This window comes from Leptodactylus fuscus, chromosome 5, assembly GCF_031893055.1.
Source record: "Leptodactylus fuscus isolate aLepFus1 chromosome 5, aLepFus1.hap2, whole genome shotgun sequence".
NCBI classification, from domain to species: Eukaryota; Metazoa; Chordata; class Amphibia; order Anura; family Leptodactylidae; genus Leptodactylus; species Leptodactylus fuscus.
Genome location: NC_134269.1, coordinates 106,561,695 through 106,575,190, shown reverse-complemented (window position 1 = coordinate 106,575,190; position 13,496 = coordinate 106,561,695). Strand labels below are relative to the sequence as shown.

Here is a 13,496-nt window from a genome sequence, read left to right as displayed (position 1 = left end):
TGTGCTCGGGATTGAGCTCGGGAAGCAGGAGCACTTATACTAGATACATTTATTCCCATGATTTTAAGTGAAACAACAGGTGCTGGCCCTCTGCTTGCAGGCCCATTCTTCATGCAGCTGGCACCATATCTCAGTAGTCCTAGATGTAATGCACATTCATCTGTCCAAGCCTGCAATAAAGTACACATTGCAGGTTTGCTGGAAAGAACATGGATGGGAGGCTGGGATGAGGTGTGGGAGGGGTGCGACTCCTCTGCTTCTTTCTCCAGTCTCTCAGAGGCATCTCAGCCAGCTGCAGACTGGTAAGTTCCCACTGTACATGTACAAACCCAGCACTGCCACAGACATACTCCAGTCTATCCTGGGAGAATGGCTGCACCCCAAGGATTTTACAGGAACTTTCTGCTCGGGCTCTGCTTCTGCTTTTCTCTTGTCTTGGGAGATCAGGAATCTGAAAATACTAAGAGTAACTTGTTTGAGTTTACAATAACAAATGGCAATGTGGAAAAAGTGAGTACTCTAGATATCTTTTTTGCTGCACTCATTGCTTGCTATGGTCAGAAGATTTGGTCATTTTCACTGATCAACTTTTTTGTATAATGCAAAAGTATATATTTGCATCTTGTATATGAGAATGATAGAAATTATGGGCTGAGCTGTCAGGAGGTCATGATATCATGTACATCATTGTGTAGACGTCTGATACAATAATTGTTTCATATTTTTGCCTTCATTAATACAATAATTGTATTACTTGTACAAAAAATATGTAAAAAATTAACAAATGCAGAACTAATAATTATTATTAGTTCTGCATTTGTTAATTTTTACATATTTTTTGTGAATGATTATTTTTTATTATTTAGAAAGTATAATTATGTTATTTCTCACTTTTTTTTTAATGAACTGCGAATTATCAGTATATTAAGGAGGTGCCATAGTGACTTTTACCTATACTTATGCATACAATATACAATTGTATGATATTGATACTAAACGTTACCCTATGCAGTTTTCTAAACTTCTACATACAAATCAAATGTAATCAAGTTTTGCCTCAATGGATGGGGTCAGTTCACTATAGCCATATCCACTATATATTATGTCAGGTGCTCCCTTTTCTTAGTGGCTTACTGTTCAGAAATAAAGAACTATCATGAAACTACCATACATCATATATCCTTGCTCAATATTTTAATCTAACATTTCTGCAAGCCAAAACCAAGGTTATGTCTAACCACTTTGCCCCCTTAGCTAGATAACTGTAGCAGCAGTCCACTATAATCCACTAACTCCATACAATATATATCACTATAAAAGATGGTTGTATACCTTGACACTATTACATTCAATTGTGAACTATGACTTGACACTATTATTATTCAATAGTGATAGCTCAATAATCCTTTGTGGTGAGCAGAGTAAAAGAGTGCTGTAATATTAGCAACATCTCCAAGATCAAGGTAGACATACCACAAGTGAAGCCTATGCAGCCACACAGAGGTACAATAGGTCAGGGGGACCTATTACCTTGAGGCTAAGGCCACATGCATCAAAGCGCAGCAAAAAAAACCCACAACAAAACACTGAAAAAAGTTTTTCATGAGTTTTTTTACGCAGTGTATTTCCTTGAAATTTTGCAGAGATTACTTCTGCAAACTTTCTGCCCCTATTATACCTACCATATTTTTCGGACTATAAGACGCACTTTTTTTCCCCCAAATTTGGGGGGAAAAGAAGGGTGCGTCTTATAGGCCGAATGTGGCGCCTGGCATCCGCTGTAATAGAGAGGCGGAAGCCGGCAAGTGATAGACGCCATTACAGGTGCCGGGGCCTGAGACATCGCTGCGCTCCTGTGCCCTGCATGAAGCCAGCAGCGGGAGGAGTGATGCTATTCCGCTCCTCCGTCCCCCCGCCGCTGGCTTCATGCAGGGCAGGGCAGGGCAGCGATGTCTCAGGCCCCGGCGTCTATCCCTCCCCGGCATCCGCCTCTCTAGTACAGCGGATGCCGGGTCAGTATCAGCGGCCCCTTCTCCCCCGGGGCCGGTCCCCACCGGCCCCATACCTGTAAAGTTGCAAGCCGGCTCCTGCGCGGCGATATCGCAGGAGCCGACCTGTTCGGGTGACAGCCGGGAGCCTACTGAGGCTCCCAGGCCTGTCACTGCTATATTAGTATTGCGGCTGGGTCTATGACCAGCCGTAATACTAATACACAGAATGTCCCATAGACGGCAATACAGTTGTATTGCCGTCTATGGGACTTGCAATCAAGTGACCGCAGGTTCAAGCCCCGGGGGGGGAATAACATAGTAAAAAAAAAAAAAAAAAAAAGCTTTAAAAATATAGAATAAAAATATGAAATAAATAAAAGTTCTAAATCACCTCTTGTCCCTAGAATATATATATATAAAAGTAGAAAATCATATATCATAAACCACCGGGTTTTTTTTTCAATAAAAGGTGATCTAAGCAATAGATATTCCCCAAAATGGTAAACTAAAAAGTACTTCTGGACCCGCAAAAAAAAACACTCTATGCATCCCCGTACAGCTGCAGGGTCACCTGTCAATGTGGCCTTGCAGCTGTTGCAAAACTACAACTCCCATACATGAAATATTTTACCAGTTTTTGCTTCAAAATTTTTTTTCCCTATTTTCCTCCTCTAAAACCTAGGTGCGTCTTATAGTCCGATATGGAATCCACCAGGATTTCCGCAGGTATAATTGGCATGCTGCGATTTTCAAAAACGCAAGCATTGAAAGAAAACGCAGCTTTTCCGGTGTGGATTTTGTTCTACAATGTGTGGATGCGATTAGCCAGAATCCCATCCACTTTGCAGAGTTACTGTATAACAATGTGTTTTTGCAACATAGGGCTTCAGCCTAACAGCAGCTCTACCGTCCATTAGATTACAGGTAAATGTCTAAATAAATGAACTTCTTGGCTGACCATTGCTGGAGGATTATTAGAATGATATATGAAGGGGGGAGGGGTGCTCTGTGGTGAGATAAAAAAAAAAACAAGGAGCCAATAACTGTTCTTCCACAGGGGCCCTCTGAATGTCTTCATCTACCCTCGTCCAAGATCAGTGCTTCCTGACAGTGAACAGGGACATTCTTGGGTATATTCAAAACCAGAAAACCTTCCATGATAATATCTTGTTCATAGGACTGTAGCCAGTCAGGAGAAGAATGCTGTTGCCCTGTTCAGGAGATTGCCTACAAAGCAGTTATCTTTATTTTTGCTTATGTTGCTTTTACCAGTTACACTATGTTCACATCTGTGCTTGGTATCAGCTGTTGCAAATCCATGTAAAAATCAAAGGATTAGTCAAAATGGACAATAATGGTCACTTGGAACGTACCATATTCCGTCTTTTTGGAAGGATCCATCAAAAACGTGTCCATTAGTGTCCTCTTTTGGCAGATTTGTCTTTTTGTCTTTTTTTTTCCTCTTGTCTTCATTCTTCATTCTGAGCATATTCAGGGAAGAATTAGGGGGCATTATCACAGAGGTATTTGGCGCTGATTCTGGCACAATAACTCACGTCATAATCAGCGCTGAAAAAAAGACTCCCATTGACTTCAATGGGTTCCGTTTTCTGCATGGAACTCATTGAAATCAATGGGAGCCTTTTTTTTTCAGTGCTGATTCTGACACAAGTTATCGCACCAGAATCAGCGCCAACTTCCTCCGTGTGAATGCCTCCTTAAGAGGGAAAGATTGATTGCAAAATGGACACAACCAGATTAACATCCGCCTTCCATCGACCTCAATGTTAAAGTAATGGATATGTTGCTGCCTATCGTGTATTCTTGTTTTTTTGGCGGAGCAAAAGTGCTGCAAGTCCAACTTTAGTCTCCATTCAAAAGAGTGGAAACATAGTGGAAATGCTCCAAGCACACACCTGCGGATGGTTTTAAAAACTCATATTAGGCTAAGGCCCCATGGGACGACACGCAACGCTAAAGCACTGCAGGAAAAATAGCGGCAGGAATGCATTGCGGTTCTTCCCGCAGCACTTTGAACACAAAGTTCACAGAGTTTTCCTCCGCAGACTTTCTGTTACCATTATATCTATGGGAAAGCCGCCGGTGTTTCCGTAGATATAATTGACACACTGCGATTTCCCAACCGCGCCAGTTTTGGAAATAACAGCGTGTCCGCACTGCGGTTTGAAATGCAAAGTGGACATAAGATTTGCATGAATCCCGTCCACTTTGCAGTTAAAATATAATGCCGTGATTTTTCCCACGGCGTTTCCAGCCGGGCCCCTTAGTTTTGCAGCGGCATATACGAAGAAAAAATGCAGCGTTTTACAGTTACAGAAAAGTAGATCCGATACTACCGAATCCCATCCCTATTTTGTAGTAAAATACGCTCAGTGGACATGCTGCAATTTCCAAAACCGTTTTCCTTTTAGGCAGTGGATGTGAAGCTTCCTGATTCTTATCTCTCCTGACATCTGGTGTCGGGAAGAGTTAGGTGGACCACAAACACATTAGATGGTCATTGGAACCCGTCAAATTCAGAAGGCCAGCTTATGAAACAACATTCTGCTTTATAGTATGCTTTGTGCTTCACTTTTTCACCATTACTAAGAGCATTGCTTGCTGTTAGTGAATTGGAACTTTATTGGTAATGCTCAAAGAATAGAAAATCTACCTTAGTCCAAGACCCCATGTAGTGAAACAAAGCTAAAAAATGTTGCAGAAAAATGCACAGTTTTTTTCCCCCAGCATTTTCCATTAAGTTTTTCCTGTGTTTTGTGTTTCTCAGCTTTTTCTTTTTATGAAATATAGGTCATGTCCTATTTTTGTCCATTTTCACAATCCCTCCATACACAGTAATATATGGGGGATCCGTGAAAACAGCTGCCCCTTAAGTGCAAGATGGCCATGAAAAATTTACATTTTTCATGGCCATTTTGCCCTTGGTCATCTGAATGTAGCCTCACACCTAGCAACTACTCTATGGATAAGTGATACATTTCAATCAAAGACAATCTCTTTAATATTGTAAGAAGCAGTTATGAACATTCCCTAACCTTGCCATGAAGAGTTAAATGTTTATAGGTAAAAATCACAGAACTCTGAAGGAGTCTGATGAAATAAGTGCTTTTTTATTACAGAAGTTGTATCCAGCATAAATGTTAGCTATATGTCTTTGTCAAGATATACAGTGAGTACGGAAAGTATTCACACCCCTTTAGATTTTCCACTTAGTTTCATTGCAGCCATTTGCAAAAAAGTTCATTTTATTTCTCATTACTTCTCAGCACCCCATTGTGACAGAAAAAACTGAACTATAGATATTTTTGCAAATTTATTAAAGAAAACTGAAATACCACATGGTCATAAGTATTCAGTATTGAGTAGTTGCACCCGTTTGAGCTAGTACAGCCATGAGTCTTCTTGGGAATGATGCAACAAGTTTTTCACATCTGGATTTGTGGATCCACTGCCATCCTTCCTTGCAGATCCTCTTCAGTTTCGTCAGGTTGGATGGTGAATGTTGGTGGACGGCCATTTTCAGGGGTCTCCAGAGATGCTCAATTGGGTTTAGGTCAGAGCTTGGGTTAGGGGTACATTAATGAGAAATAACGTGAACTTTTTTGGCATCCACTGAGTTAGTCATTGTAGACTGCACAGTAAGAGTCTATTGGCTGAGAATAGGCTGCCTGCCATGTACTCCAATGTGATTGATGACTGATAGCCTGTATATAGTAAGTTATCTATTTCTACAACTTTATCTTAATATCTTGACCTCTGATAACTGACTTAATGTTTTAAGTACATATCTGTGAATGTGTTTATATAAAATGTGTTATATAATCCTATGATATTCAGTACTTGTCACAATGAGCTAAACTGGTATATGGCATTGTTAATTCTGTCCTGTGTGATATATTTCCAGGTCACGGTAGGATTGACCTCTTCATTTTCCTCCCAGCTGAGCCTAATTGGTGCCAAAATAAACTGGCTCACGCACAAATTCAGTGAGAGATTGGATACTATCACAGAAGACTAATGGTCATAGCGAAGACTTAAAGTACATTACATTGTTAGGTTCCAGCTTCAGTTGTGCTGTATTGTATTGTTACCTATTGGGCTACTGTGTTTCCAATGCTTTGTTATTTTTACCTGACCAATGAAGATGGCAGTAGATCATATGAAACAGAAAACACATTAATACTAGTCATATTAAAGGACATGACGCCACCAGAAATAAAGACTTTATATAGTTATTTCATATGTTTACATGGAAATACAGAATGTGTAGGTTTCTCAGTCAGAGACTGTTGCCTAGTTATATGGGCTGTTTGGGACACCAATCTCCATATCCATAATTATTAAGCCATTACAGTGCCCATAGAAAGTGGTTAATTATGTGATATAGAATCTTAGAGAGAGTAACAGCAAGTGAGCTTTTATCTTTTATCATCCAGTGTTCTACCATAAACATTTGACCTAAGATGGTGTCACTCATAAGGCTTTGCATGAGTGCAGCAAGAATACATAAATAATATGTGGACTGAAATATCAATACATGAAAAGGCATCTTTACTAGAGATGAGCGAACACTAAAATGTTCGAGGTTCGAAATTCGATTCGAACAGCCGCTCAATGTTCGTGTGTTCGAACGGGTTTCGAACCCCATTATAGTCTATGGGGAACAGATACTCGTTAAGGGGGAAACCCAAATCCGTGTCTGGAGGGTCACCAAGTCCACTAAGACAACCCAGGAAATGATGCCAACACCTCTGGAATGACACTGGGACAGCAGGGGAAGCATGTCTGGGGGCATCTAACACACCAAAGACCCTCTATTACCCCAACATCACAGCCTAACAACTACACACTTTACACACTCAATACCACCTCTCTGACAGTAGGAAAACACCTTGAAACATGTGTATTTGGCACTTGCAGTGAGGAGAGCTTGTCACCAGCAGTGAATTTGGCCCTTGTAGTAAGTTGAGGTTGGCACCAACATTTGTTTTGAAAATCAGGGTGGATTGAGCCTCTAACCAGCAGAGTTTGGGCAAATTCATGGTGGAGGGAGCCTCTAAACAGCCCATTTTGGGCAAATTCATGGTGGAGGGAGCCTCTAAACAGCCCAGTTTGGGCAAATTCATGGTGGAGGGAGCCTCTAAAAACCCCAGTTTGGACCAATTCATGGTGGAGGGAGCCTCTAAAAACCCCAGTTTGGACCAATTCATGGTGGAGGGAGCCTCTAAACAGCCCAGTTTGGACCAATTCATGGTGGAGGGAGCCTCTAAAAACCCCAGTTTGGACCAATTCATGGTGGAGGGAGCCTCTAAACAGCCCAGTTTGGACCAATTCATGGTGGAGGGAGCCTCTAAAAACCCCAGTTTGGACCAATTCATGGTGGAGGGAGCCTCTAAAAACCCCAGTTTGGACCAATTCATGATGGAGGGAGCCTCTAAACAGCCCAGTTTGGGCAAATTCATGGTGGAGGGAGCCTCTAAAAACCCCCAGTTTGGACCAATTCATGGTGGAGGGAGCCTCTAAAAACCCCAGTTTGGACCAATTCATGGTGGAGGGAGCCTCTAAACAGCCCAGTTTGGGCAAATTCATGGTGGAGGGAGCCTCTAAAAACCCCCAGTTTGGACCAATTCATGGTGGAGGGAGCCTCTAAAAACCCCAGTTTGGACCAATTCATGGTGGAGGGAGCCTCTAAACAGCTCAGTTTGGGCAAATTCATGGTGGAGGGAGCCTCTAAAAACCCCAGTTTGGACCAATTCATGGTGGAGGGAGCCTCTAAAAACCCCAGTTTGGACCAATTCATGGTGGAGGGAGCCTCTAAAAACCCCAGTTTGGACCAATTCATGGTGGAGGGAGCCTCTAAACAGCCCAGTTTGGGCAAATTCATGGTGGAGGGAGCCTCTAAAAACCCCCAGTTTGGACCAATTCATGGTGGAGGGAGCCTCTAAAAACCCCAGTTTGGACCAATTCATGGTGGAGGGAGCCTCTAAACAGCCCAGTTTGGGCAAATTCATGGTGGAGGGAGCCTCTAAAAACCCCCAGTTTGGACCAATTCATGGTGGAGGGAGCCTCTAAAAACCCCAGTTTGGACCAATTCATGGTGGAGGGAGCCTCTAAACAGCCCAGTTTGGGCAAATTCATGGTGGAGGGAGCCTCTAAACAGCCCAGTTTGGGCAAATTCATGGTGGAGGGAGCCTCTAAAAACCCCCAGTTTGGACCAATTCATGGTGGAGGGAGCCTCTAAAAACCCCAGTTTGGACCAATTCATGGTGGAGGGAGCCTCTAAACAGCCCAGTTTGGGCAAATTCATGGTGGAGGGAGCCTCTAAACAGCCCAGTTTGGGCAAATTCATGGTGGAGGGAGCCTCTAAAAACCCCAGTTTGGACCAATTCATGGTGGAGGGAGCCTCTAAAAACCCCAGTTTGGACCAATTCATGGTGGAGGGAGCCTCTAAACAGCCCAGTTTGGACCAATTCATGGTGGAGGGAGCCTCTAAAAACCCCAGTTTGGACCAATTCATGGTGGAGGGAGCCTCTAAACAGCCCAGTTTGGACCAATTCATGGTGGAGGGAGCCTCTAAAAACCCCAGTTTGGACCAATTCATGGTGGAGGGAGCCTCTAAAAACCCCAGTTTGGACCAATTCATGGTGGAGGGAGCCTCTAAACAGCCCAGTTTGGGCAAATTCATGGTGGAGGGAGCCTCTAAACAGCCCAGTTTGGGCAAATTCATGGTGGAGGGAGCCTCTAAAAACCCCAGTTTGGACCAATTCATGGTGGAGGGAGCCTCTAAAAACCCCAGTTTGGACCAATTCATGGTGGAGGGAGCCTCTAAAAACCCCAGTTTGGACCAATTCATGATGGAGGGAGCCTCTAAACAGCCCAGTTTGGACCAATTCATGGTGGAGAGAGCCTCTAAAAACCCCAGTTTGGACCAATTCATGGTGGAGGGAGCCTCTAAACAGGCCAGTTTGGGCAAATTCATGGTGGAGGGAGCCTCTAAACAGGCCAGTTTGGGCAAATTCATGGTGGAGGGAGCCTCTAACCAGCCCAGTTTGGACCAATTCATGGTGGAGGGAGCCTCTAAAAACCCCAGTTTGGACCAAATCATGGTGGAGGGAGCCTCTAAACAGCCCAGTTTGGGCAAATTCATGGTGGAGGGAGCCTCTAAAAACCCCCAGTTTGGACCAATTAATGGTGGAGGGAGCCTCTAAAAACCCCAGTTTGGACCAATTCATGGTGGAGGGAGCCTCTAAACAGCTCAGTTTGGGCAAATTCATGGTGGAGGGAGCCTCTAAAAACCCCAGTTTGGACCAATTCATGGTGGAGGGAGCCTCTAAAAACCCCAGTTTGGACCAATTCATGGTGGAGGGAGCCTCTAAAAACCCCAGTTTGGACCAATTCATGGTGGAGGGAGCCTCTAAACAGCCCAGTTTGGGCAAATTCATGGTGGAGGGAGCCTCTAAAAACCCCCAGTTTGGACCAATTCATGGTGGAGGGAGCCTCTAAAAACCCCAGTTTGGACCAATTCATGGTGGAGGGAGCCTCTAAACAGCCCAGTTTGGGCAAATTCATGGTGGAGGGAGCCTCTAAACAGCCCAGTTTGGGCAAATTCATGGTGGAGGGAGCCTCTAAAAACCCCAGTTTGGACCAATTCATGGTGGAGGGAGCCTCTAAAAACCCCAGTTTGGACCAATTCATGGTGGAGGGAGCCTCTAAAAACCCCAGTTTGGACCAATTCATGATGGAGGGAGCCTCTAAACAGCCCAGTTTGGACCAATTCATGGTGGAGAGAGCCTCTAAAAACCCCAGTTTGGACCAATTCATGGTGGAGGGAGCCTCTAAACAGGCCAGTTTGGGCAAATTCATGGTGGAGGGAGCCTCTAAACAGGCCAATTTGGGCAAATTCATGGTGGAGGGAGCCTCTAACCAGCCCAGTTTGGACCAATTCATGGTGGAGGGAGCCTCTAAAAACCCCAGTTTGGACCAATTCATGGTGGAGGGAGCCTCTAAACAGCCCAGTTTGGACCAATTCATGGTGGAGGGAGCCTCTAAAAACCCCAGTTTGGACCAATTCATGGTGGAGGGAGCCGCTAAACAGCCCAGTTTGGACCAATTCATGGTGGAGGGAGCCTCTAACCAGCAGAGTTGGTGGAAATCAGGGTGGAGGGAGCCTCTAACCAGCAGAGTTGTGGGAAAGCAGGGTGGAGGGAGCCTCTAACCAGCAGAGTTGGGGGAAATCAGGGTGGAGGGAGCCTAGTATTAGCAGAATTGTGCAACGCTTATGGTGGATGAGTATGAGGATGCGGAGGAATTGGAGAGGTTGAGTACAGACATGGAGTTTCATGTTGGGGTGCTTTACACAGGTGGGCCCAAAAATGAAGGCTCTATCCAGTGGTGGTTCATTTTTATCAAAGTGAGCCGGTCGGCACTCTCAGCTGACAGACGGGTGCGCTTGTCAGTGATGATGCCACCGGCTGCACTGAACACCCTCTCAGATAGGACGCTGGCGGCAGGACAGGACAGCACCTCCAAGGCATATAGGGCAAGTTCAAGCCACAGGTCCAACTTCGACACCCAATACGTGTAGGGCGCAGAGGGGTCGGAGAGGACAGGGCTGTGGTCGGAAAGGTATTCCCGCAACATGCGCCTATACTTCTCACGCCTGGTGACACTAGGACCCTCCGTGGCGGCACTTTGGCGAGGGGGTGCCATCAAGGTGTCCCAGACCTTAGACAGTGTGCCCCTCGTTTGTGTGGACCGGTGAGAACTTGGTTGCCTACTGGAGGAACTGCCCTCCCTGCCGCCAACGTCACATGCTGGAAACATCTCCATCATATTCTGCACCAATTGCCTGTGGCAAGCATTGATGCGATTGGCCCTCCCCTCTACCGGAATAAAAGACGAGATGTTGTTTTTATACCGGGGGTCAAGGATAGCAAAGATCCAGTACTGGTTGTCCTCCATGATTTTGACAATACGCTTGTCGGTTGTAAAGCACCCCAACATGAACTCAGCCATGTCTGCCACAGTGTTAGTTGGCATGACTCCTCTGGCCCCACCGGAAAGTTCAATCTCCATTTCCTCCTCATCCTCCATGTCTACCCATCCGCGCTGCAACAATGGGACGATTCGAAGTTGCCCGGAAGCCTCCTGTATCACCATCACATCATCGGACAACTCTTCTTCCTCCTCCTCCTCCTCCTCCTCCATTAAACGCAGTGAAGCGGACAGATGTGTGGACCTACTCTCCAGCTGTGACGGATCGGATGCTATCCCTAACTCCTCTGTGTGATCTGAGTTATCCCTGATGTCAATCAGGGATTCTCTCAGAACACACAAGAGCGGGATTGTAAGGCTCACCATCGCATCCTCAGAGCTCACCCTCCTTGTGGACTCCTCAAACACCCGTAGGATGTCACAAAGGTCTCTCATCCATGGCCACTCATGGATGAGAAACTGAGGCAGCTGACTTTGTGGCACCCTAGGGTTTTGTAGCTGGTATTCCATCAAAGGTCTCTGCTGCTCAACCACTCTATTCAACATCTGAAACGTTGAGTTCCAGCGTGTGGGGACGTCGCACAAAAGCCGGTGTTGTGGCACATGCAGGCGTTGCTGGAGAGATTTTAAGCTAGCAGCGGCTACTGTCGACTTGCGAAAGTGGGCGCACATGCGCCGCACTTTCACCAGTAGCTCTGGAACATTGGGGTAGCTCTTTAGGAAACGTTGCACCACTAGGTTGAAGACGTGGGCCAGGCATGGAACATGTTGGAGTCCGGCAAGCTCCAGAGCTGCTACCAGGTTCCGGCCGTTATCACAAACGACCATGCCTGGGCCCAGGTGCAGCGGCTCAAACCATATTGCCGTCTCATCGAGGAGGGCATCCCTCACCTCGGAGGCAGTGTGCTGTCTGTCCCCCAAGCTGATCAGCTTCAGCACAGCCTGCTGACGTCTACCAACGCCAGTGCTGCAACGTTTCCAACTCGTAGCTGGGGTCAATCTAACAGCGGAGGAGGAGGCGGTGGCGGAGGAGGAGGCGGTAGAGGAGGAGGAGGAGGGGGGTGTTCTTCTCGTGTCCCCGCCAGGAATGTTAGGCGGGGAGACGAGGTACACCGGGCCAGTTTGGGAAGCAGTCCCAGCCTCAACTACATTCACCCAGTGTGCCGTCAGTGAAATGTAGCGTCCCTGTCCGCATGCACTTGTCCACGCGTCGGTGGTCAAGTGGACCTTTGTGCAAAGCGCGGAACTAAGGGCCCGCCTGATGTTGAGTGACATGTGCTGGTGCAAGGCGGGGACGGCACACCGGGAGAAGTAGTGACGGCTAGGGACGGCATAGCGAGGTGCCGCAGTTGCCATCAGGTCCAGGAAGGCGGGAGTTTCAACAAGCCGGAACGCCAACATCTCCTGGGCCAGCAGTTTAGCGATGTTGGCGTTCAAGGCTTGCGCGTGTGGGTGGTTAGCAGTGTATTTCTGCCGCCGCTCCAATGTCTGAGAGATGGTGGGTTGTTGTAAAGAAGCGCCTGATGGTGCCTTTGATGGTGCAGGAGAAGGAGATAAGACAGGAACAGGGGAGGATGAGGGAGAAGTCAACAAAGTGGCGGAGGCAGATGAAGTGGTGTCCTGGCTCGTCCTCTGGAGTGCATCGCCAGCACAGTCAGCAGTGGCAGTGGCAGAGGCAGAGGCAGTGGCAGAGGCAGTGGCAGTGGCGTGAACGGCAGGCGGCCTTTGTCCTGCCGTTGCTGCCTGCCACTGATTCCAGTGCTTGGATTCCAAATGACGGCGCATTGAAGTGGTGGACAGGTTGCTCTTCTCAGAGCCCCTAATCAATTTCGAGAGGCAAATTGTGCAGACAACACTATATCTGTCCTCGGCGCATTCCTTGAAAAAACTCCACACCTTCGAGAAACGTGCCCTCGAGGTGGGAGTTTTTCGGGGCTGGGTACGAACTGGAACATCTTGGGAGATTCCGGGTGTGGCCTGGCTTCGCCTAAGCTGCTGACCTCTGCCTCTGCCTCTAGCTACCCTTTTTGGTGCTGCACTTGCCTCAACATCCACACTACTTTCCCCGCTTGACATCCCCCCTGTCCAGGTCGGGTCAGTGTCCTCATCATCCACCACTTCCTCTTCCAACTCCTGTCTCATCTCCTCCTCCCGCACAATGCGCCGGTCAACTGGATGCCCTGACGGCAACTGCGTCACATCATCGTCGATGAGGGTGGGTTGCTGGTCATCCACCACCAAATCGAACGGAGATGGAGGAGACTCTAGTGTTTGAGCATCTGGACACAGATGCTCCTCTGTTAGGTTCGTGGAATCGTGACGTGGAGAGGCAGGTTGAGGGACAATGAAAGGAGCGGAGAACAGCTCTGGGGAGCAGGGACAGTTGGGGTTATTGTTCTGTGAAGCTTGGGAATTTTGGGAGGAAGGAGGACAAGACTGTTGGGTAATAGGAGGAGAGGAGGCAGAGTCTGACTGGCTGCTGGACAATGT

The 13,496-nt window shown here is 46.7% G+C and overlaps 1 protein-coding gene across 1 annotated transcript in view; it reads left to right on the top strand.

Annotated features, from left to right (window-relative positions):
• The first annotated feature begins 288 nt into the window (after nt 1-288).
• Nucleotides 289-13,496, top strand: part of ITIH5 (inter-alpha-trypsin inhibitor heavy chain 5) — a 64,794-nt gene continuing 51,586 nt past the window's right edge. Inside the window, exon 1 of the mRNA XM_075273932.1 lies at nt 289-510. Within this exon, the coding sequence (XP_075130033.1) occupies nt 370-510 (141 nt within the window). The 5' untranslated portion in view covers nt 289-369. The remainder of the gene's footprint in view (nt 511-13,496) is intronic.